This window comes from Drosophila pseudoobscura, chromosome 4 (genome assembly GCF_009870125.1).
Source record: "Drosophila pseudoobscura strain MV-25-SWS-2005 chromosome 4, UCI_Dpse_MV25, whole genome shotgun sequence".
Lineage (NCBI taxonomy): Eukaryota > Metazoa > Arthropoda > Insecta > Diptera > Drosophilidae > Drosophila > Drosophila pseudoobscura.
Window position 1 is genome coordinate 15,320,408 of NC_046681.1, and position 24,813 is coordinate 15,345,220.

Consider the following 24,813-nt stretch of genomic DNA (forward strand, 5'->3'; position numbering starts at 1 on the left):
AAAGCCTCAGGCACGTTCATGCTCGCTCTCTCGATGGGGTTTCTGGCCAAGTAGCTCCAAGTGGAGCCACGGCACGCCATCTCCCGCTGCGAGGGGAACGAACCTGAAGGAAACCCCGGTTTACCTGTGCCACACAAAAGAGTATAGCGGCTATGTGGTGGGGTTTAGCCACAATCAACCTATGGGAAGTGTGAAAAAGAGTTTTAGAGAAGCTTATAATAGGAATTATTATATATGTAGGCATTTTCTATGGAAATTGGATAAAACAGCTGAAGGCAATCTGCAAAATCTGGAAGAACAGATTCATTTCAACATTATTCATTAGTTTCTGATCGAAATATACCCTCCAAAAAATCTCAAATACCATTCTGCGCTGATATATAAAATATCTATCCCTATTTAGATATTTTTCAGTCATAATTTCTAAGAGAAAACTATAGAAAAAATCATAGGCAAGCCATTTCCCTTTAAATTTCATTAGAGAACAGATTTTTATCCGAAGCATTCGAGGCACACGTCCATCGACATTATGATACATTATTCCTTATTTTTCGCTGATAATCACATACAAATATTCCTAAAATTGCTCAGAGATACAATCAAAAACCTATCTTTTGTAAGGTTATCTGTTGTGGCCCCTTTATAGACCCACTTGTCCCATACAATTTCTTAGCCAACGCCTTGATAGGCGACCTGCCTGCTCTCTCCCACGCCTCTTGGCGTCTTCTTCGAATGTAGAATGTAGAAGGCGTTTGTCGTTCTAAATAAGTAATAAACACCTTTATTGGAGCTCTCCTCTGCCCCTACACTGCTCCCCTCCCCTCCCCACCCCACACCCCTTCTGCTGCTGCTGCTGCACGTTTCGTTGTAATAAATTTATATTTTCCTGTTTTGCCGGATTGTAGTTGTAGCCATGGGGTGGCTCTTCCGTTTCAGGAGGTGCTCCCAGTGGGTGGGTGGGTGGTTGGGTGGTGCTACAATCACAGTCACAGTCGGGGGCTACCATAGTTTCGGGTGGCTTTTAAAATTTTCATAAGGAGCCGCCGTCGCACTCTCGCATTCGTAATACAAGGGAATTTATTGCTCGTACACTCTCAGGGAGGGGGTGGGGAGGGATGGGCCTGCTTATTTATTCATATGAAATTGCCTGATTACCGAATGCCCTCTCTCTCTCTGTGTCCTGCCCCTTCAGAGGTGCAGTGGCACACTGTGTAGTATTAGTACGTGTTTGAATTATATGCCCCCTCATGCTGTGAATCGGGATTTGGATTCAGAATCGCAGGACTTACTGCCACACTCCCTATTCCTCCTCTACTCTGCTGCTATTCTTGTAATGTGCCTGTTTGTATGGCAATTGCTGCTTTGGGGCCCCCCAACCACCGCATTTTTTATGAACTCTCTGTCCGGACGGGTCATGACTTTTATGATTTGTATGACCATCCATGGACGGGGGATTGTACTCCCCCTCGTTGTACTCGTGCTCACATCTGTGTCTTGTAGTTTCCAGATACTCGAGAATCGCCATTGAATTAAGCAAAACGATGATGAAATGGCAATGCGGCAAAATGGGTAGAAATTGGAGATGGCATTGCTGGAAGATGAACTCTGAAATGATGAAGCTATTGGTTGAAGAATCCATCAGAAGGAGGAACCTTCTTTGGGCTATGAAAGGGCTAACGTTTTCCACTAATCACAGGACTTTTAAAGGAAATTGAGCTGCAGAAAAGGTAAGAATCAGTTACCAGCAAAAGGAACCTCTAAACCTTTTTATTCTCAGATATTTTTCAGCCTCAAAATCTTATAAAATATAACATAATTTTGGTAACATTTTTTCCATTGAAAATTCCCCTAAAGAATCCCCCTTCTATCTACCCTATATCATTTATTTATATTTCCCACTCTCCCCAAGTTTTTACCTCATTTTCCACTCAACAACAATCGCTTTTTCCGCATGCTGCAGTATTTTTTCTTGTCTTTTTGTTGTGCAACACTTGAGGCTCTATCAATATTTTGGTAGAACGAAACCTTCATTCGAGAGAGGCTTTTCCCTGCTCGAAAGCACACACGGTCGGAAAAGTGTATGTGGAAAGCCTCGAGGACTGACTACAGCACGTGCTCAAAATCTCAGCAGGTAACACACATGAAAATGAGGAAAAGCACACACCAGCAGCAGAAGCAGTGGCAAGTGGCAGTGGCAGCAACAGCAGTGGCAGAACTTGCCACAAAACACCTTTTGGCCATAAAGCACTAAAATATAACTTAATCCCAAACGAAATTGATATGAAAATTGTACACAGGGAGAAGGGAGAAGGAGAGACAGTCAGACAGAGAAGGAGGAAGGTGGAAGGAAAATTTTGAATTCCACTCATGAGGTGTGAAAATGTGAAAATGTTTGTTGTGTGAAAACTTTTTCTGTGTGCAAGTGTGTTTGTGCGGAGCCCTTTTATGTTGACAGTTTTTTTTCCCTCTGGTTTTCCAGCTTTTCCTTTGGTGGTGGGCGCCTTTCCCCCTTTGCTAATTTGTTGACGCTCTTTGGATGCTGATGCCTGATGCCTGACGCCTGATGTATCCGCAACTTTGATGTTTACTTTGATAATTTTTGATTGAAAAAGTTTTTCCAAACATTTCGGAGCACGTTTGCCCGCAAAATATAAAGAGATACAAATGATTATTCGTGATACTTTAAGGGGACATCCTTGAAGAGTAGAGGCATCGCAGAACTTTGGCTAATTGAGAGAAAAGCATCAGCCTTGTTCTACATTTTCCGCTTTCTGCCGCTTTTCCTTTTGTTTTCTAACGCATCTCTGGAGGCTCTCTGTCAGAGCCACGCCTCTTAGCATACTTTACAATTACTTTTAGCCACCGCCTTTTCCGACTTTTCCATCTTTCCCCAAGTAATTTTATCTCACTTATTGCCTGCCTTCCCCTCCCCTCCCCTCGCTGTAGCTTAATTTTTACACTTTTCCGCCTCCAAATGACATCCCCCGAGGTGTCCGCCGTCCCACGTATCCGAGTATTCTTATGAGCGGCGAGGGGTTGAAATACAATACAAAGAAAAAGAAAAGTGGAACAAAGTTTCCTTCTCCCTAGCCCGCAGCTCTCTCTTGGTGACTGGAGAGGGGCTCGAAAGTTTTTAAAGCGGCAGCCCCCACGTGAAAGGCATACAAAATTGTTGAAGAGAATTTTAATGATTTTTATTTATATTTTTTAAACATTTTCTAGCTGTTTCTTCACAGGTTTTACATAGTTTTTAATTATTTCTATAGCGATTCTAGACATTCTACATAGTTTTTACATACACAACTTTCCATCTACATACCTACCTCTTTCCTACACAAGTTCTACACAGACTACTACATAGATCTTAATATGTTGTACATGTATTCTACGTATTCATTTACATATGTTCTACATATTTTCTACATATATTTTCTGCATATTTCTACAAATAATTCCAAGAATATTTCTGCATATTTTGATCCCTTAATCATCTCCATTTTGAGGAGTAGTTTATCTCAAAAGAGCTCTTGTTTTTCTACACTCCTTTTTTTGTGGAGTAAAAAGGGTATATTGTAGTCGTTCTAATAAATATAGGCAAAAATATACGATCATACCCTAGAAGAATCGAAAGTCTAATCCTTCTGCTGCTCTGTAGAAACTTTTGTCTCCCCTTAAAGGAGACACTTTAGGTACTGCCTCATTAAAGGGTATCTTTCAGTTGAAATACCACACAGTTGCTTTGTTCTTCCGACAATTCTGACCAAAACAGCACTCATGGCAAATATTTATCTAGCGTTTTCTCTGGCACATCCGAGGGCTCATAAAGCAAACCTCAAGAAATGCAAATATCTGTAGAGATGGAAACCCGAGAAGGGAAGGAAGTTCTGAGGCGTTGTCTTAACCGCAACTAAACAAGTAATTTTGCGCACATTTCACTTGTCATATGACACGTTGCATGCAACACACACACCCTCCCCGCCGCTCCCTGACCCTACCGCAAAGAAACTGTTGTCTGGCGCACCCGATGCCAGTGTCTTGGAGCGATTTTCCTACTTAGCAGACACCGGGGCAGGCAGGGCCAGGCAGGGGCTTGCAGGGTTGAAAAAGTTGGTTGCAAGACTCCTCCGGACTGCGTGTTAAGTGCTTCCTTAACGCCAGATACAGGCCAAAAGATACAAGATACTTGTACTGGAAGTTGCAACTGTTTCGCTAGTTTCCGGTCTACGCAAAAAAGGTGCGCCCTGGAGCGTATTACAAAATAGCATTTTCCGAACGGGGGAAAACACTTTAAATATGAAGCCAAAAAGGAAATTTCCACGCCCAAAAGTCATTGTCTTTATGGTTTTTCCCAGTTTTTGGCTCCCTCTCTCGCGCGCTCAATGGCTTCACGTTTTGCCAATTAAAATTCTAATTGGTTCGAATAAAAAATAACTGCGAGTATCCTGGCACTTTTAAGCTCTCCCTTAAGTTTTTTTCCATAGTGCAGTTCGGCGAAACAAAGTTTCATATTAAGACAGCAGCCAGACAGCAGCGGGTAAGAGGGGAAGGTCCCTGCACATATATCATACGAGGAGGAGTCCTGGCGGTCCTTGCAGTAAAAGCAAATCAAGCGTGAGAGCCGGTAACACCTTGGATATAAAACCCTAAGTGACAGGTAAACATACACACACAGGGACACACACAGGGCGTATACGCAATGTATCTTGAAAGGCAGAGGGCTCTCAGAATGTAATTAAAGGCAAAAGTTATTGTATGATTGATGATTTTCCTTTTGGGAACCACTTTTCCAATTGCAACTCAATTAAAAGATTGCCGATCTATCGTTCTGTGAATGAAAGACAATACCTTGAGGTTCTCGGACGCTGATAAATGAGGCGGTCAGTGGCTGCCATTCCACGTCTCTCTCCCCCAAACGTCCGAGTTTCCTTTCAGTTCAAAGTTCAAAGAATTTCCACACAGATTCCAAGGGGCAGTAGGGAGCGAACATGTGTTTGGGGTTTTCTAATGAAAAAGGTCGACTTTTGTTTGCTTTTGAGGTTTTCTAAGGGGCGATTGTTGGGGGGTGCGAGATGTTCTTTTGGCAGACAAATTGCCAACGATTAAGATTTTTTATCGGTCTACGGAGAGGCTGAGGCTGGGTCCCATGAAAAATGAAGATGTTTTCTGTGTGGGTGGGGCGGGGTCTGTGGTTCAATTGAGTGAAGTCTTGAGATACTTCTCATAAGAGTGGATTAAGATGGCTTTAAGGTGGTCTTTTCCACACTTTAAAGAGGCACTGCAGTGTCTGTAGGAGTTTGAGTCGCACTTTGAATGTGTATCTATTACACGTATAATTATGAACCCTTTGGCTGTGTAATTAACACATTCTCCCACACCCTTGAGCGACCAAATCGAAAGCCCATTAATTAGCATCACGAAGGGTGTCTGCTGGGGCTATATATTGGGGGGAATATTCTGCTGATTCCAATCACACCTTCATTGACAATTCCTGCGCCTGCCACACAACACCTGCCTGCCTGCCTACGCCTCCATTATGGATTTGAAATCAATGGATACCGTCGATATGCCCATCTTCGGGAGCACCTTGAAGCTGATGAAGTTCTGGTCGTATCTTTTCGTGCACAATTGGCGTCGCTATGTGGCCATGACGCCCTACGTCGTGATCAACTGTACCCAGTATGTGGATATATATCTGAGCACAGAATCGTTGGATTTCATAATCCGTAATGTGTATCTGGCGGTGCTCTTTACGAACACAGTGGTCCGCGGAGTACTGTTGTGCGTGCAGCGTGGCAGCTATGAGCGATTCATTGAAGTGGTCAAGGCATACTACATACAGTTGCTAGTGAGTGATGCAAAAGATACAGTATCTAGCAGAATAAATGTATCTTTTGTTAGGAGTCTAAGGATGCGCACATCCTGCGTTTGGTGGAGGAAATCACACGACTTTCCATAACCATTGGAAGGATTAATCTGCTGATGGGAACCTGTACATGCATTGGTTTTGTCACCTATCCCATTTTTGGCTCGGAAAGGGGTAAGATCTGTCTTAGGGATACAGTATCTAGTGGATAAAGTATGTTTTTTGTCCCCCAGTGCTCCCCTACGGCATGTATCTACCGGCCATTGATGAATACAAGTATGCCACGCCCTACTATGAAGTGTTCTTTGTGATCCAGGCCATCATGGCGCCCATGGGCTGTTGCATGTACATTCCCTACACGAATCTGGTGGTTACATTCACACTCTTTGGGATCTTGATGTGTCGAGTGCTGCAGCATAAGCTGAGGAGTCTGGAAAAACTGGAAAAGGGCCTCGTACGTCGTGAGATCATCTGGTGCATACAATACCATCTAAAGCTAGCAGGGTAAGACCTCTCCTCGGGGTCTTCTTGATGGTGCTAAGATACTTTCTTCGCAGTTTGGTGGATGCCATGAATTCCTTGAACACCCACCTCCATCTCGTGGAATTCATTTGCTTTGGTGCCATGTTGTGTGTCCTTTTGTTCTCTTTGATTATTGTAAGTGCAACAACGAGATCTTTAGGGAAAGTATCTTTAGGAAATGTATCTTTTCTTTAGGCTCAAACCATTGCCCAAACTGTGATCGTCATAGCCTACATGGTAATGATATTCGCCAATAGTTTTGTGCTCTATTCCGTGGCCAATGAACTTTACTTTCAAGTGAGATACATCCTTATCTGTTTCTTACTTTTATCTTTAGATATTTCTGCCCTTTTTTGTAGAGCTTTGACATAGCCATTGCCGCCTATGAAAGCAATTGGATGGACTTTGATATTGATACACAAAAGACGTTGAAATTTTTGATAATGCGTTCCCAAAAGCCTTTGGCTGTGAGTGCTTCCATCTTTTATGCAATTATATCTGACGGTTAAGATCTGTTTCTCCCGTAGATACTTGTGGGTGGCACTTATCCCATGAATTTGAAACTGCTGCAGTCGCTACTGAATGTCATTTACTCATTTTTTACGCTCCTGAGACGCGTCTATGGCTGAGCCATCGCTAAGGTTAGTAAATGTATTTTCTTTTTTCATGGTTGGCTCCTTTTTGGCCGAACAATTGCCAGAATTGATTGCATTTGAGGAAAGTAAACGTTTTTCCCCCTGGAAAAAAGAGAGGAAAAGTAGCTGCTTATTGGATTGTGTTGCAAATGCATTTTCCACCAAGGAGACGGAGACGGAGATGGAGACGGAGACTGCTGCTGCAACACGTTTTCTGCCCAAAAAAAAAGGAAAGAAAAGAAAAGCAGAGAAGAGAGAAATAAACTATAATAATAAAAATTGCTTCTTCTGTTGCCGGGTTGGGGGTTCCTTTTGTTGGCCTTTCCTTGACCACACAACCCTCACCCCGCCCCGCCTCCCGCCCCTCCGACCTGCTTCCCACCCACTGCGTGGCTTCTCCTTTTGTGTACTTTTGCTATGCCCGTCACGTGGCATTCGTATAACTTCTATTTAAGCAAATATAAATCTAAAGTGTGTGCTAAATTAGATTAAAATGTTCTCTCTCGTAAAACGTAAGCGTTGTCCGATAGAAGAAGCTAAAGGAGAGAGAGGAGGAGGAGGAGGAGGAGGAGTAGGAACTCTTAGAAAAAGATTCCCTTGCTTACAAAGTGTCGCATGTGGCAAACAAATTGTTAATTAATGTTGGAAAATGGCTGGAAAATTAATTGTTTTACTTTCGAAAGTGTTCTATTTTAAGGGAAGACATTTGGGATTTAAAGTAGCTATCGATTGGCAATGTTTTGGTGCATTTAAGATATCGATTTGTTAATCGAAATTTATGTTCTTTGTTCTTTGAAAATGTTTTAAGAGGAGGGCGCTGCTTTTCTTGGTTAAGGAAGAAATAATATCTATCGATTGGTTCTGTTTTTATGAGTGTCAAATATCGAAGATTATCGAAAATGTATTATTTAAATATATCATGTGCGAATAGTCCTTTTCTTGAAACAACCTTTCCAAAGAAGAAAACATTATCTGAGGCTATAAGTAGCTATATATTCGCTATGTTTCTATACATTTGAATGATCGATTAATTGATCGAAATCAATGCTGTAGTTTCGATCAAATTGGCAGCACCTCTCAAGGCACAGAAGGGGCCTTTAGAGGGGTCTTTGTGCTTTTACTAACGAAAACTAAAGCCTTACTCAAGATCTATCGACTGGGCATACTTTCATTACTTTCTTGACTCTTTACTCTACAGATTCTTCACTCATTCTTTCCCTATATCTTCACACTTATCATGCCTTTTCCCAGTCCATGCAGCTTCCTAGGCTTTCCTTTGTTTTCCCTATTAGTTTCCTTTGTTTTCGCACATACATTCCTTTGGCCTTAACTTCAAATACCCATCCGCACATTATCGCTGCTTATTTCCCCAATCAGCCTTAACTTTCACTTCAGGACTTGAGCTTCACCACGTTCCCCCTTTCTGTGGCAGTGGCTGTGGCAGTGGCAGTGGCATTGGCATCATCATCATCATCTCTGACTCTCTGTGTCTCGTCTTCAAATTGACTTTAATTTAAGAATTTTTGATATGCCGAATGGCAGCAGGCAGACCCACAAATGGAACGAAACGCTTGACGAGGCTTCCGCCTTTCGCCTTCGCCTTCGGCTTCCTTCAGGGCTTTGTGTCTGGTGTCTGCTGCTGTCTGTGTCTGGCAGTCTTCTGTTTAATGGAATTTACCTCCTTCCGCCATAGAATTTCTCCGTTGACTTCATGGCTCGTTTTATGGGGGAGCAGAAGGAGAATGGGGGATTGGAGCTGAGGCCTAAGGCTCCTTCTGTGGCTGGTAGTCTTCTTCGAGCCGGAAAAGAAATGCTGATGCGACAATTATAGTTATTGTCTGGCGGATCCAGCAGAGATTCTCCCACTCCTCTTCGCGTACGTGAGTCACGCAACGCACCTCTCTCCCTCTCCCTCTCCCTCCTCCTCCACCTCCTCCTCCTCCTCCTGCTGCTGCCACACGACAGCTGCTGCTGGTGGAGCTACTGCTGCTGCCACATCCTCGAATTTCAGATGCTTCTACGCCTGTTTTATTGCTAATGTAAACATGTTGTTGCCTCCGCCTCGGCCTCGGCCTCCTCCCCCGTCAAATGTCTTTGACGCCAAATTGACACATTTTGAGCCGACTTACAGGGGAAGGATATTCCAGGATATTCGCATTGCCCAAATAGTGTGCTAAAATGTGGTACGTGAGTGAATGGAGCTTATCAAACACTAAACAGGACCTGGAGGCATTTTCCACGGGGATAATCTTTAATTTTCCAGGCAGGTGGCGCCTCGAGGCATTCGAAGGATGAAATCAATTTACGTCGATTCACGCCTTCGGGCGTTTCGCCTCCTCTGATGTGTGATTCGATTGCCTGAGTGGAAATCATGGACTTATCTGCTTCTCCTCGGTGTCTAATGAGGCGACTTTCTCCACAGACACAACCCTTTCTCCTTGTCATAGTTTTCCCCCTCTCGTTGCCCTAGATTTTTCCCAATTTTCATGCTTATTTTATGCGCATCATCCCAAAAATTGCCGACGTGTTGGAATTTTTAAAACATTTTTCCTCGGTTTTCCTTCATTTTTTTTCTGTTGACATTTGACTTTTGTCCTCGAGAGTCGTTGATCCCAGGATCCTGGCCCCCTGGCCCCCTGGCTCTGGTTTCTGTGTGAAATTTAGGTCAAGCGGTCAAGTGTTTTATGGCCAAAGGACCTTTTCGAGGGTTTTATGATGTTTGCCTGCAGTGCGGACAGGCATGGGAAAATGAGGAAAGCAGAAGAAAAGCCAGCTGCCGGAGGGGATAGAAGGTTCGGTCGCTTAAAATTGAAGTTTGGTGGAAAATTTGGCAAAAGAAATTAGAGGAAAATTAAGCTTAAGGAAAGGTTTTGACCTGGAGAGAGGTTCTACAAGGGAAAATGGTAGGAAAAAGTAGTCTAAAGGGAAGTTCTGATCTTTTTCCTTTCTATATCACACATTTCCCTTTCCCCTGCCTTTGACCCATGACCCAAGTGTCCAACAGATACACGTATCTATGCCACAGATGCGTCTGTCAATGGTCTAAAGTTCTCCTCCTAATGGAAAACTGAATAATTTAATCACATTTTCAGTTGAAATTGAAACTAAAAGCGCAATCCTCGCCACTCGGAAAACCTTTTGCATAATTGAGAGCCAAGAGAGTGGCGGCTTTTGGCCAAATCAAATTTAATTAACTTGACTAAACAGAGACCTAAACAGGTGCCTAAACAGAGGAGAACGTGGCCAAGGATAATATTGTGTATTTGTTGGGCTAATCAAATTAGTTTGCTCGTTTGACTTGCATTTGCAGGAGGCATACAAAGGCGGCACTTATGCCGATACGGGCACCGAACTTCTTGGATTTCAGGGCACATAACCCATACAAATTGCCAATCAAAATCACAGGTTTCTGCCATGAAACGCACTTAATGTCGAAGGCTGGAAAATGCAGACACTTTTGTGCATTTCGGCAGCTGGCAAATTGCTATTTACGTCCATGGACAGGTCGCTCTGGCAGCCAGGACAGGGCCAAATCTGATTAAGATTTCAGATTTCGTAAGCGATTTATGAATGCCACAAAACGAGAGTCGAGTGCGTGACCATGGCCAGCACTAGGAGGAGTTTTCTCCACTCTTTTTTTTGGCAGTAAGAGGGCCCTCCTACTCAAATGCTGGCTGCCGGCCAATTGCCAGTCGAAATGTTGGCCAAAGGACCTGATTCTGGGGATTGTGACACATGACACATGAAAACTGTAGAGAAAAGTGCATTTTCCTAAAGAGACTGGAATGAAATGAAAGCCCAGACTGTTACTTAACTCTTTTGGTGCAGAAAACTCTACTTTGTACGGAAATTTTTAATCGGATTAGAAGCTTTCCCTTGAAGGAAAATGGTAGTATTTTTAGAGAAATTAAATTTATTTAAAGGAGAGCCATCCTTGATTAAAACAATTGCTTCAATCTTCTTAAATGTCGGTATATTTATTCCCTGAGATGTTCACTAAAAGGCACTTTGAAACCCCTGAAATACCTTTGTTCTCTTTAGCTTTTCTTTTTTTTCCTTTGGCAAGTGCTCCATCATTATTAGCCCTAAATAACTTAGTTGTTAGGCAATTTCTTAGCCACAAAACAAATCTCATTATCAATCAATTGCTGTTGAAATCATTCCCATTCTCTGGCCAACAAATTGGCTTTGGCTGTGGCTGTGGCTGCAATTCCCTTGTTGCTTCTCCACTCTGTGGATGTATTCGCGATTTGATTACCGTGCGGTTTACTAGACTTTTCTTTTGCTGCTTTTCCGTGGAATATATTCCCGTATTTATTATGCATTTCCTTTTTACTGTCAGATGTCTAACAAAATGTTGTCTGGCGGGCTGTCTGGCGGCACTTTGACACTTTTTTCCCCAATTGGAGAACGGGCCTTCCTTCGGCTTGCCTGCGGGACACTTGTGCCTCCTTCTGGCCCTCTCTGTTTAGTCTCCCGAGTGGAGGATTATCACCAACACCATCAGCAGCAGCCGTCATGGCCAATGAGCCGCCTCTGGTGTCTGTTTGCCTCTTTGGCGTTTTAACATTTCAATTCTAATTTAAATATTATATTGAGAGGCAGACAGACAGGAAGCCAACGATAGGACTTTACTTTAAAGATAATTTCTGTGTGCTTTTAGTTGAAGAATTTTAATGGAATGGAAATTCTAGTTGAAATTCTCTTGTCAACAGCCCTTTTGCATGTCGACAGTTTTGCCTGATTTAGTGGCACGCCATCCAGCCAATTAGCTAATGAATGCAACCTTGAATGAAGGTAGAACGCCCACACACACACACACCACACACAGGTACAGTGCCACCCCTTGAAATGTTAGTTGAATGTTGATTAACATTCGCGGATGTTAGAGGGAATGTTAATTAGGATTTGCTCTGTAAATAACATTTTTCTACCCTTTTTCTTTATTTTTCGCGACTGATTGGTGGACTTTTCGATGAAGTTTTTGGCCAAATTATGATGCTGTCAACTGCTTATTGTTTCTACTTTTTGGCAGCCTTTTGCTGCTCTTCGTTGGCTTTGCTTTTGCTTCATTTGTTTCTTCTTTTGTTTCTCCGCTTTTCGCTGTTGTTTTGGCTTTTGTCTGGCTGTCACATGTCAAATGTCAAGTTCACTTTTTGCTGGGGTCGCACCAGCAGCCAGCTGTTGGAAAAACTATTTTGCATGGCGATTATTCTGCAGTCGCTTTTCACACTGCAGCAGCAGCAGCTGCCAGCCAAAAGCACTTGATGTCCGTGACTGCTTATGATAATTCAGTAGTTCCATAAACACCAACTAGCTATAGATATTGTATCTACACAAAGACCACTTGATTTGAATGGAATCTCTGGAGGAAATGTGACAGATGACGAGGCAACTGACCGAAAGGTCAATAGCTTTATTTTCAGCAGTGGAAAAAACAGCCAAAAGTTTAAGTAATAATCGCCATCTCTCTGGCTGCTAGAGAATAAATCCCCTGAAGATACTCCACCACCTCATAATGCCCCTAAATGAACTATAAACTCTAGGATTTAAGATTCTTTCATTCATAAAATATCACTCATACGCACAGCAGCTCCGGCGCCAAATGAGGCATAAAATGAAGAATGGGGAGAGGCAGGAGGGCATAAAAAAGAAGAAAATGAACAGCAGAAAGGTGGAACAATGTAAACAGGTGGAAACAAGAGAGAGAAAAAAACACCGCAACTAAAAACCAAGAAAATGTTGCCATAAAAATGATTTAATACACATTTTTATATGAGAAAAGTTTTGCAATTTTTGCACATTTAATGTCCCGCCACTCACTTGACATTTGACGTGCGGGGCAGCTCCTGTTCAACTTCCAGTTAAAGTTAACCTTAACTTTAAGACCTGCCTGGCTGTCTTCTTGGGTATTCCTTAGTTAATTATGCTCCAAAGTTTTCCATTTTCCTTCCTTCCTTCCCTTCGTGTGCTGCAAAAGTTGCGTAAATTAAATCTAATTGAATCTACAACTTCCATTCGGGAGTTTTCCTTCGGTTGCTGTGTGCAAAATGTGATTACAATAAGGGGCTTTCCATTCGTTTGGCTATGGATATGTTTGCTCAGGCAGCTGGGGAATTATTCATGTCACTTCCTTTACACTGACACGCCCCCATGGCCCCATTTCTAGGGGGCGGGGTGATAATCAGCGGCTTTGTTGCTGCAAAAGTTTTCCTTTTCCTTTCTTTACTTTTTTTATTGAATTTAGAGCAAAGTGTCGCTTGTTTATTAGAGAGTTAGCCAGCCAGAGACAGAGGGAGGGAGGGAGAGTGTGGGAGTGCATTGAAATTCCATTGGAGAACTGCCTCTAGGATCTAGAATGTCCTCTGGGAGGAGGCTATGGATGTGCTCCAGAAGGAATGGGAAGGAGGAATACTTAAGACGACAATAATGTGTCTTCTGGCATTGACTGACTCTGACATGACAATAAAATGGGCAAATGTACGCGTATTAAAAAGTTTTCAGTTTGTCAATCGTTAAATAAAAGAAAGAATATTAAATTTATGGCAATAAAAAGCTGGCGCATCTCTGAGGGAATGTGAATGGGAAATAATATACTTAAGGAGGAGAGTATCTTTAATTAAGAAACGTAGTACAGATTCTTCTTTATCTTGAGCTTTAATTTAACATTATTCCATGCAGAATTACACAGAATTTATTATTTATTTATTCCTATTTTTACCCCGAAAATGCGTATTTTTATAGAAGAATCTGATGGATAAAGAGGATTTCCTGCATATATCCTTCCATTCTAGATCTAATGACATATTCTATACCCTATTTTCAACCAAGGCCTTACACATACCCTCCCTTTTATCTCTTTTTATTGGTAATTATTATCTAGTAAACGATTTCCTTCGCTACCTCTCACATGTCTTCCAAAATTTCAATCATTTCCCGAATCAATTAAACCACAATATTCCTTTAATTTCCTCTTAAATTTCTCCTAATCAACTCTGTTTTCATTTACCCCAACATTACATAGTTTTCTTCACCAGCTTTTTCTTGGAAAATGCTCAATACAAACTTCATTTTCATGCTCATTAAATCCATCTTCTCTCTCTCTCTCTCTCTCCTCGTCGACGTCTCGCCATCGAACAACAACACAAAAAACTCATCAAATAAATCAAATTTTCCTTGTTAACCCTTTTCCTTGCCTTCATTGAGATTCTTTTCAGCAGGAGGAAAAGTTTTTGCGTGGCCTAAAGGGTTTAGCGAAGGAAAAGTCAGGAAAAGCAGAAAAAGTTACGCCAAAAATGGCGTTAAAATGTGTAATCAGAGAGAAACGACACGCAAAGAGGGGAGGGGGGGGGGGGGGCAGAGGGATCATCCAAGGCTTGGGGGTGCCACCAATTGAGGAATCGAGGGGCAACTGTCGATGACGACGACGGACTGTTAATGAAAATTGTTTTTGGTGAAAAAAAAAAACGAAGGAAAGAAAGCGCTGGAGAGAGTGGATGGAGAGGTTTTGGTGTTGTAAATGATTCGTGGAAAGGACTCTTATGCCCGCAGGCAGCAGGACGCAGGAAAGACTGGGACTGGGACTACTGCCGAAACTAATTAACGCCAAATGTGGCCAAGGCCTTTGAATGATGGACAAATGGCGGGAGAATCCCTCCCTCCCAAGGAATAGGAGTGGGAGCGGGTTTCCCCCTCTAGTTCTTTCTTCCGCTTTTTCTTGTTGACTTTCCCAGTGATTTGCTTCGTTAAATCCCCAATGCAGTCCGACTGCAGGACTTCTCTGCTCCTCGGAGAGCTTTACTTTCTTTGCCGCTTTTCCAGCATTTTTCCCACCACCACAAACAACAATGACTGGCATTTAGCAGTGAGCATTTTGCGAGTCCTTCTCTCGAAAGCCTTTCCAATTACTCACCAATATTTACCTTGGAAGAAAATGTTATTTCATTTGACATTTTGCTGGCCAGAAGGAACAGCTGTCTAGACGACAAGCAGCGGCACTTGGGCACGACTCTGTCCCCCACAAAAACTATATATAACTATATATATTTATCTATAGATATATGATATATCTATCTGCCATCACGTTCTCCCATATTTTTTGTGCTCTTCGGAGTTCTCTGTGCCCAAAAGCCCACTGCATCGATGGGGAGGCCATCAACGGGAATATTGATGGCCACTTAAAAGTATGCAATGAAATTTTGGGGAATTTATTGCCAAAGACACTAAAAGATAGTAGAATGTCGAATATATTTTTAGTGAGCGATTAATACGAGTATAAATGGCCATCTGCCATCGGCAGTTGCTCTTTGCTGTCCTTCTCTTTGAAGATCTCATCATTCGATTCCCTGGAATCTCTCAGATGCACATACAATGAGTCATTCTCGATACCTCTCCATCGCCACAAAGTCATTGGCCACTTGGCGCATAAATACCACAAAACCAAATGATTAAAATCGTATTAAACGATATGGAGGCTCCAAGTGTCACTGCAGCTGACTGAATTGCCAATGCCAGCCTGTCTGGCTGAAGTTTACCCGTTCCCGCAGCGCTCCCAACAGACGTCTAGTGTTAGGGCGGGGGGCCAGCCCTGGACAGCGCCAACCAGATGGAGGCATCGGAGGCTGCCTGCAACACCAGATCTTACGATGGCTACTACTAGATACCACCAGCAAAAAGCCAAGGCATCTCAATCCGTAGGTCATATCCGAAGTGGTCACCAATTCATTTCCATTCAAAGTGATGTCTCTCGACTTAGCCCTATTCCACTTGATTCTCTGGGCCCCAATCCTCCTTCACTCACAAAGAGACCAGAAATCTGAATATTCTGGCCATGGAGGAGGTGTAGGTGATTTCTAACAACACTGCGAGATACGTTAGGTTCATTTCGTGAACTAAATTCCTGAAAAAACACCCTGTTGTTAGCCCCAAAGAAGTTGATACCAGTTGAGATAGTTTGAAGATTAAAATATCCCAGAAAATAACAGATCGAGAGTTTTCCAAACAAAAAATGTATTCTACCTGTAGTATTCTGAAGTACTAGCTATTCTTCTTCTTGAACAGATCACCGACTGTCTGGATTGCTGTGACTTACATCTCAACCACAGACCTCCGATAAATTTCTGGGCACCAGAGCAGCTGTATTTCCCTTATGGTCGAAACGCGTACTGCGTGTGTTGGAAGGGGGATAAATATTGGGCAGCTCGTGAGGGCAACGGTCGTCATTCCAAGCAGGTGGATTGATTGATCAACAATGCAATGAGTGAAGATTCTACCAAGAAAATATGTTTTCTTTCACGCTTTCTACCGCTTTTTTTGGGTAATTTTCGCATTGTTAAATAATTGGATCACATAGAACATATGTATATTTTAATAGATATTAGACAGTTAGCACTCAACAGGCTCGAATACAAAACTTAAGACTGTTTGCTTCATCGACTCTCAGAAGAGAGTCGAAACGTGAAAGAGAGAGAGAGAGAGAGTGTGTGTGTGTTATCGAGAATGCGACTCTGCTTATTTGCCTGATGTAACACCTCACCTATCCATACGCTTACCTTGCCGTCAGCTGTGCTGTACCGCAATCGCCACTACCCCAATATGTAAATTGCAAACATATGTAGAAATCGAAGGAATACCTGTGCGGTGTGGGTAACAAACGAATTTGTTCATTTAGTTTGCCTATTCCATTTAGACGTTCCATCTGCCTAGCCATTTCCACGGGTAGCGAACGTACGTTTTTAAAGTACAAAAAATATAGAAAACAAAAATTTACCCAGGTTTTTGTAGGCGATTAGATGGCATTCTGTTTAGTACAAAAGATAGCTTTCATAATGATAGAAATAGGCATATGGCAATAGGCAAAAGTACGCGAAATAAAACTCGACTTTGGCTTAATCTACTAAAACTTAAAAATCTCCGAAACGGAACGGAACATACCAAAGCGATTAATTTACTTTAGGTGAGGATTAATGTAGGCTTATATCTTCTTCTTCTGATCTCCCTTAAAGTTTTTTAAACTGAATTAAGTACCGGTCGCGAACGTACGTATTTTCCTCATTTTCCCATCAAAATTCTTCATATTTCCTTAACAAAAAACCTTTTTAGAGATATCTTTGAGGAACAACTTTTATCAAAAACAATACTATAAAAATACCAAAACATACCGAAAAAGTAAACTTTTGTTAAGTTTCTAGGAAAATAGGAAACAATATCGGCTGAAAAGTATATGAAATTGGGTTCATATTAGATATTGGTCTATTTTTGGTCTCGATGGACTTTTCCACGGAAATGCCCATATGTACCTGGCTGGCTGGGCGACTATTCGTCGGAATTGGGATCATAACAGTCATATGATCTGCATCAATGGGGAATTTATGAGTTCGATTCGATTACAATTGCCGCCGGTTCAGCTGCTGGGTGGTTGGGTGGAAGATCAGATCGGGTTAACGAGGGGGAACTCGGCTGAGCCTCAGTTTTCTTGGGAATCGCAAGTGCTCCTCCAATCCCAGTCCCAGTCCCATTTGCTATAAAAGGTCTCAGCCTCAGCCATAGACCCTTCATTAAGTTGGAGAGGCGTTGGCTCTGTTGTCTGGCCAGTCTTTAATCATGTGTATCCTGAAGGTGATCTTTGTTTCTATACTTTTCGTCTCCTGCGTGAATAGTCTGGCTTTGTACTTGCCGGAAGCAAGGAGAATTTGGTTTCCTCCCGCACCCGGAATGAGAGACAAACAGGGGGAATTTAAAAACGAAACGCAGTCATATATAGTCCCTGGACACTGGAGATCAAGCGTAAGCTCCTGCACTATGGTTAGCGATTTCGAGAACATAACTGTTCGCCTTGGGTACAAAAAGAGGATGACACGCGTCTGTGGAAACTATGAATGCGTATCACGGGGTCCTGGCACGGCAGCGATGACCGTAGTCGAATAGTGAGTAACCACAAGTGCGAACAGGATCGACAGAGAATCAATCTCTTCGTCGTTTCAGTTGTCAACAGCCAGCCGGTTTCCAGGAGTGCGAGACGAATGGAATAGACCAGACGCAGAACTATCCGGAATGCTGCTGGAAATGCGTCGAATATAAAAACTGTTAGCTCCGAGGCACAGATCCTCATTCCTCATTCCCAGATCCAAATTTTAGCTATGTGTTTGATGGAGTGTGGGATCTTAATTGGCTAGAGTAAGAAAATAAAGATTAAACTACTACTTTATGGGGCCGTAGAGCATGTTTATGATCCTCGCTGTGAGCAAGGAGGCCCATAGATAACCAGTTTGACTTTAAGAGAAACAGCAACAGAGCCCGGACTGGCGCTTCAGGATATCCTTGGATGGCCTCCTGTCCGTGGCCTTGCGCGACCTGAAGACCTGTCTCTAATTCGCAGAAAAGAATGGCTTTGATTAGCGTTTGCCCTCCCCGATGCCCCTCGTGTAGGGCTGATATGCCGCTGCATAGATCGAGGGACAGGTCAAAGCCTTGGTCGTTCTCCACGGTATATCTGATACCAGCGAATTTTCGAGACCGTCAGGGTTTAGCTGTACACTTTTTTAAAGAATTTTCAAACATTTTTTGGCAACCCCCTTCCTTCCAGACGCTGGGGCTATAGACAGACAGACGGGCGTCTCAATATCTGAAAGGGAGAGAGATTCGAATGGAAGGCGAGCTGCCGGCTGGTACACTGAAATCATTTTTATGAAATGGGAAACCTTTTTATTCTGTTGAACCACAAATGAATTCTAATACGATTATGGAATGAGTCTTTTTCAATGAAAGGAATCGACAGCAAGCAGGTAGTCGTCGCTCGAGGAATGTGGCATCATCGGTAGGTGAGGTGAGGGCAAGAGAAGTCAAGGCTGGGAATCCGGTTTGACGAATTTTTTCGACTCAAAGCAGTTTAGTGATGCAGAAGAAAAGGGTTTGGATATGATATGGGGATACTGATCCAAAAACGGGGATTAAGAGCTAATTGGATATTACTTCTAATAGAATGAAATGATATCATGAAGGAATTTTAGGATTCTTCTTGGGATTCAATCGAGTTATATATATCCCCTTTGTCATTCGAGCGATAATAAGATGGATAATGATATGGAATACTGTTAAAGAGACTGTTCCTAAAGGGGTTTAAAGGAAATCGAGTTCCATTGGGATACTTTTTGGATTACAATGAAAGAACATTCTAATTCCTCTCTTTTCCTTCAAACATCATGCGTACACTATGCCCTCATCCATATGTAATTTTCCTATACAAATCTTTCAATCAAAGCCTATGGCTCTATTTGATGACCAATAAAGTTATCAGGCGGCGATAATGTTATTAACATTGCTTACAATAATTAATTTAATTTTTGTAGACCAATTTACACACGTAATTAAAAGACCCCAACCCCTATATGTATCTGCCTCTCGCTGTGACGATACGACGGTCTCTCTTTCAAGTCCCATGCCGGAGGAAGAGAGTGCGTGTTTCAGTACACGAATAGGGAAGGGGGCATGGGGCATGGGGCATGGGGCATGGGGCATGGGGCATGGCTATTAGTTTCTATTTCCATTGCCACAAACACTGACTAATTGCCCATGGTCAGTGCCTCGAACGACAATCGCGTCGCGGAAGCAGCGGTCTATCAGGGAGAATATCATCTAAATGAATATAAATGAAATGGAATTCTATGGAGATGCATACTTTTTGAGTTTTTATCAGTGATTTATGGGATGAAAACAAGCCCGATGCTGCTCTGACTCTAGACAGATGAATTTTGCAATCGGAAAACAAATAAACATACTATATATATGCGAAAGAGCCCATAAAATAACAATCTACAGAAATACATACATATTTATGCATTGTGGAATGTTCCATGGCACATAAGGAAATGCTCTTTCCCGAGGGGGGAGTATGGGGAACTACCAGGAGGTACATATATCTGTGGATCTTTGGAAAGAGAGGTTCTCTGAGAGATGCCTCTAAGAGGACGCCACAGGAACTGCTGGCCTACGACTAAAAACCTCTCGAGGACTTTAAAACCACATAAACACTCCCTCGACGGTTCATACTCCGCCCCCTATCCGGATAATGAAGGGCCATACTGACCTATGCGTGGCCCAGCTGAGGGCCGTCCGGGTTAACCTAACATAACCTATAAAGAATCCTATATTTATCAATGTTTTAGGAGTGATTGTAGACCTTTTACCGAAAAGCAGAGCCACAAGACCATTCATCCACCATTTGATGGCCAAAACCCAGCTTTAATGGACAGTACCCTCTTTCGTAGGGCATATCCTAGCATTATAGGAAGCACTCGACTGCCTTTCAGTCTGCTTGTCATCGCAGCAAATTCCAGAAGCAAATCAGTTGGCAATCAGAGCGCAGTTTGCTCTTTTGACTCGTCTTTAAGCTGATTCTTTCTTTTTTTTCCACTGTATTATCAATGCTGTAGTAGGAGGCTTATCAAGACAGACCAGACAGACACTCGACACTGGAGTATTCATCGACTGGCAACAGCGAAGAAACGAAAGAATGAGAGTGGAACCCGCATGTTGCATGCAGCAGCAGCAGCAGCAGCAGCTGATGCTGATAAGAGTTGAAACCCCGTTCATTGAGGAAATGTCACTTTTGCATACAAAACATATGACAAATCTTGGTACGAGTATATACTAAAATATCTGAAAAATTAAAAGAAAAGAAAAGAACTGAAAAGACAAAGTCCGAACGCGCCTTTTCCTGTTCTGCCAAAGTTTTGCGATAAAAAAAGAAGGGAAAAAAGAGAAGAACTTCTCTCTCGACTGCAGTGCGTTGAATGCATACAAAACGAAGATATGGCCGAAGCCCAAGCGCCGTATCAGGCGATATGCATAGAAAATGAAGAATAAAAAGAAAAGTAAAGAGAAGGGAACCACTAGGGGGAGGAGGGGGGAGAGTGGGAGAACTGCAAACAAAGCGCTGCAGCAATAGTGGAAAGAAAACTTTAGTTCTTAAAATGGCAGCCAGACGGAGCGGCGTCGTCGTCAGCATTTTGATAAACCATTGAATAAATGTTAGAACAGAAAACAATTATTAAAAAAAAAAAGAAGCAAAAATCCCCCCGAGAAAGAGCGAAGCTTTTCCCAATACGGAACGGAAATGCGGCACAGAAAAAGCAACAACAACAAATCTGAGGAACAAACGAAGGAAGAGCTTTATAAGGCAGAAAGAGGAATGGAAGGGAGTACTGCCGTACGACTATGAAAGAACCCCACAAATGGCATACCTGATGGGGTGTGGAGGGGGGAACAAATGGGGGCTTTCATTAGCAAATGTTTAAACGAGTATTTCTACCGATTAGATAAGCGTTTTGGATTTATAGAATGAATAGAGAAAGAGGGAGAGGGAGAGAGACTAGAAAAAAAGAAAAATACAAATTTATGGCGAAATCTTGTGATTCTCCAGAGAATTTCAGATGGATAAGACTCTGCTGGGTATATATTTTCATAAGAATAAATTCTGATTTGCTTATAATTATAGAACAATGAGGGGTTTTCCTCAGGGTGAGCTTCAGGGTCTCTACTGAAAGTTTAAAGAACTCTTAAACGGATAAGGCAATGACGTACTATGCGATATATACATACATATATACGACTATAGCTACAGCTATAAGCGTTGATATACTGCTTTCAATTCCCAACTTTGATCCACAATTAGGCAAAACATTCTAGCCTCATAAAGACCCCGTTCTAGTCATGCTTCTAATCCAACATTCAGATAAGATACGGCACCTCAATCATAATTTTTTATAGTGAATGTTCAAAAGGAGACTCCATGGAAACTGCTCACATTTCCAGCGACCCCTTCCTCAGAGATTCCCCAATCGAGATCCGATAATCACACAACAAATTACAGGGGAGGGGACATTGAGAACACACCAGCAATAAAGTCATCAAGCCACTTGTGACGGGTCGCCACAGACACAAAATTAAAGAATAAAATCCATTCAAAATGTATTCCAAGAATCCCCAAAAAAAAACACACACACTAAAACATAAAACGAAAGACGCGACACAACGAATTTTCATTCGAAATTAACGAAACAAAATTATGTTTGGCGCCAGGTCTGGGGCCCAGAGAGAAGATCCCCATGAATGGTGAATGGTGTTGCTGCAGTAATTGGAAACTAAAACCAACAACGAAAAAACTCGCATAGATCGTACCGAAATGGCACGTTCCGTTCCGTCTTAAAGACAGAGAGACAGAGAGAGAGAGAGAGATACGCCGATTTGCCGATTTGTACGATGATTTGCATAATTGCGTGATTCGCATACCGCAGAAATTTGTTGTATCTCTGAATCATCGTTTCTCTACAGAGGGGCGGGGAGGAACCCAATCTGAATCCATTCTCTTAGATGTGGGACTCATCTTTTGGTCTTACTTTCGTATTCAAAGTTGCCAATGAGTCAAGTGCTTACATTGTCTGTCAAGTGTTTGATTATCTCATTCGGACAGTATAAGAAATGGAATTCATATGCATTTTAAGCGACTTTTGGGGCATTGATGGACATTGAAAGCCAAGTAATTGACACTCTTGTCGTGGAAGATACATATTCAGCGATGAGAAGCCCCTTGAGAACCCTAAAGATTGGAATAGGAAAGAGTTTCCCATACATTTAGGCCATGGAAATTCCTCTAATATCCATATCAACTTTATATATTTCTTGAACTCCATAATATATCTGAATATCTATACATCTTTCTTTATTTCCTTTGCCTCGGGTTCTTTTATCTTGCAAATTCGCATTCATCGCATTAAAAAGTACCTTTGTATCTTTTATGTGAAGGAATTCCAGAGTACGCGTTCGAGCTGTGCGGGAATTTTGTGATATAATGTTCGAGTTCGATGTTCGATGTGCGTGAGGTTGCATCTGAGTTTGTTTTGGGTAATTTTCTATCCCAAATGAGGGAATTTTTTGTTGTTGATAGTTGAAGCAGTTAATAAATAGTTATTTATATGAATTATAACTAAAATTATAGTTTTTAAGAGTGATTTCCTAGCACTTAAGGAAGTCCTAAAGCTCAAAAAAATGTATTAAATTAATAATTTAGTTCGACTGTTTTCACCGTTCTATCCCTCTTGAAATACATTCATTCAACGTTCTAGATTTCATCTGTTTTCTTGCCTAATTCCACCCACAAATTCTCTCAAATACTATGACTGTTTCGCTGTACACCTTCACTTCCATCAATATCTCTATAGATAAAGCTATAAATTCCCTCTAGGAATTCCAAGAAGTTTAACAGTTTTTGTACACAAATTTATGGGCGATTGCAGCGCTGACTAAACCAGACACAAATCAAAACAAGGGAAATTCTCAACCTCAAACCCCTTCGAACGTGCTCGCATGCCGATGCATGCGCCAGGCGGTTCGATTCGAACACAACAAACGAGCGCCGCCGTGTGTTTCCAGCGGCAGACTCTGTTAACAGCCACTGTTAGGCGGTTCGAATTAACGGTTGCGGCGGGCGTACGAGAAATTCCTGGCCTTGCCGCCGCAATCTTTCGCGTTCGCTTGGACGGTTCGGTCGCCACGTATCTAGATACTCGAGGGTATCTCGTCCGTTCGCTTGCTTTGCGCGAGCCAGAAGTTGAATTTGAAAATAAAATTTTGCCCCGCTAACAAAATTGGTTTTTTCAATTGCCAAAACGCAAAGAAATGCGAGAAACGCGACGTGCTGCCAAACCAATCCAATCCAATAAATAAATCTAAGCGAAAAAGTATGTGTGCATCCGCATCCCCCCCCCCCCCCCCCCCCCCCCATGAGAAATCAAATCTCCATCAAAATTAAATTAAAGAATGAATTAATTGTCATCAGCGGAAATATCAAAACAAAACGTGTTCGGCATCCCGTAGATGCAAAAATAAATTATAAACCCAACGTCAGCGGCAGCCACAGCGGCAGCCAATAAACAGCTTCGCACAAGTGCCCCAAGAATCGGTGCGATTGCCAGATACTTTTGTATCTTGCACTTTGCAGCGTGTGTTGTGTGTCTGTGTTTCAGTATTGTGCGAAAGTAAAAACTACCTGCGAAACAGACCTCCTCAAAACCCGAAAAAAAAGAAAACCAGTTTTGTGAAAATTATTGAGACTGTGTTTGGGTTTGGGTTCGGTTTCAGTTGTTTTTGTTTGCTGCAGTCCCAGTGTATTGGCCATTTCTTGGTTTTTTTTTGCTTGGAGCATTGCTTTGGCTCTCTGTTGAAAGGAAAAACTGTTGAAATTGTGGCTGCCAGTTGGCGTCTGGCACCGAGAGATAGTGATAGATCATAAATTTACTGAGAGAATGGACCCAAAGGTGTCAAAGGTGTCGTAGGAAAGCGGTAAAAAACGATTGAAATTGGGGTTCATGGTTTAGTCTTGTGGATGGAGGAACTTCCTGGAATGACAACAGAAACAAGATAATTTCTGGACATTTTTTACCTCTTTAAAGCCAGAGAGAATTTTTACCTATTTTTCTTTAGTAAAAAAACACCTTTATTTTGAGATTTTGAATAGTAAAATCTTCTGTGAAATATCAGGGGAGGCTTCAGGGTATCCCAAACTAGAATCGCGCACTTATTTCTCCCCTTTTAAATGGAAAAACAGTTTCCAGTGGGGAAATTCTTAAGGAAATCTCAGAAAACCTCCCAAATCTTCTTTATATCCAAAAAAAAACTAAACACAAACCCCATTTTCGCCTCTCAATCCACAGTTTAAATAAAATACAACAAAAAGTGCAACATTTAACCCAAAAAATATAAGAAATAATAGAAAGAAGATACAAAAGAGTTCCAAGA

At 42.1% G+C, this 24,813-nt stretch overlaps 3 protein-coding genes across 4 annotated transcripts in view; all 3 read left to right on the forward strand.

Annotated features, from left to right (window-relative positions):
* The window catches only part of LOC117183918 (uncharacterized), a 66,886-nt gene extending 65,156 nt beyond the window's left edge, over positions 1-1,730 (forward strand). Inside the window, exon 3 of the mRNA XM_033379428.1 lies at positions 1,501-1,730. Within this exon, the coding sequence (XP_033235319.1) occupies positions 1,501-1,715 (215 nt within the window). The 3' untranslated portion in view covers positions 1,716-1,730. The remainder of the gene's footprint in view (positions 1-1,500) is intronic.
* A 49-nt stretch (positions 1,731-1,779) lies between these two features.
* Or30a (Odorant receptor 30a) lies at positions 1,780-24,813 on the forward strand. Of its 2 annotated transcripts, XM_001355802.4 has the most exons (8): positions 1,780-5,845; positions 5,899-6,037; positions 6,097-6,367; positions 6,421-6,520; positions 6,581-6,682; positions 6,745-6,852; positions 6,913-7,026; positions 24,729-24,813. In XM_001355802.4, the coding sequence occupies exons 1-7, from the start codon at positions 5,534-5,536 to the stop codon at positions 7,012-7,014; spliced, it is 1,134 nt and encodes a 377-aa protein (XP_001355838.3). In that variant the 5' UTR covers positions 1,780-5,533; the 3' UTR covers positions 7,015-7,026; positions 24,729-24,813. The 2 variants fall into 2 exon arrangements, with proteins under 2 accessions (XP_001355838.3, XP_033235317.1); XM_033379426.1 differs by lacking the exon at positions 24,729-24,813 and having other exon boundaries at positions 6,913-7,030.
* On the forward strand, positions 17,573-18,226 carry LOC6902403 (uncharacterized). The gene is made up of 2 exons (XM_002133302.3): positions 17,573-17,945; positions 18,004-18,226. The coding sequence occupies exons 1-2, from the start codon at positions 17,623-17,625 to the stop codon at positions 18,107-18,109; spliced, it is 429 nt and encodes a 142-aa protein (XP_002133338.3). The 5' UTR covers positions 17,573-17,622; the 3' UTR covers positions 18,110-18,226.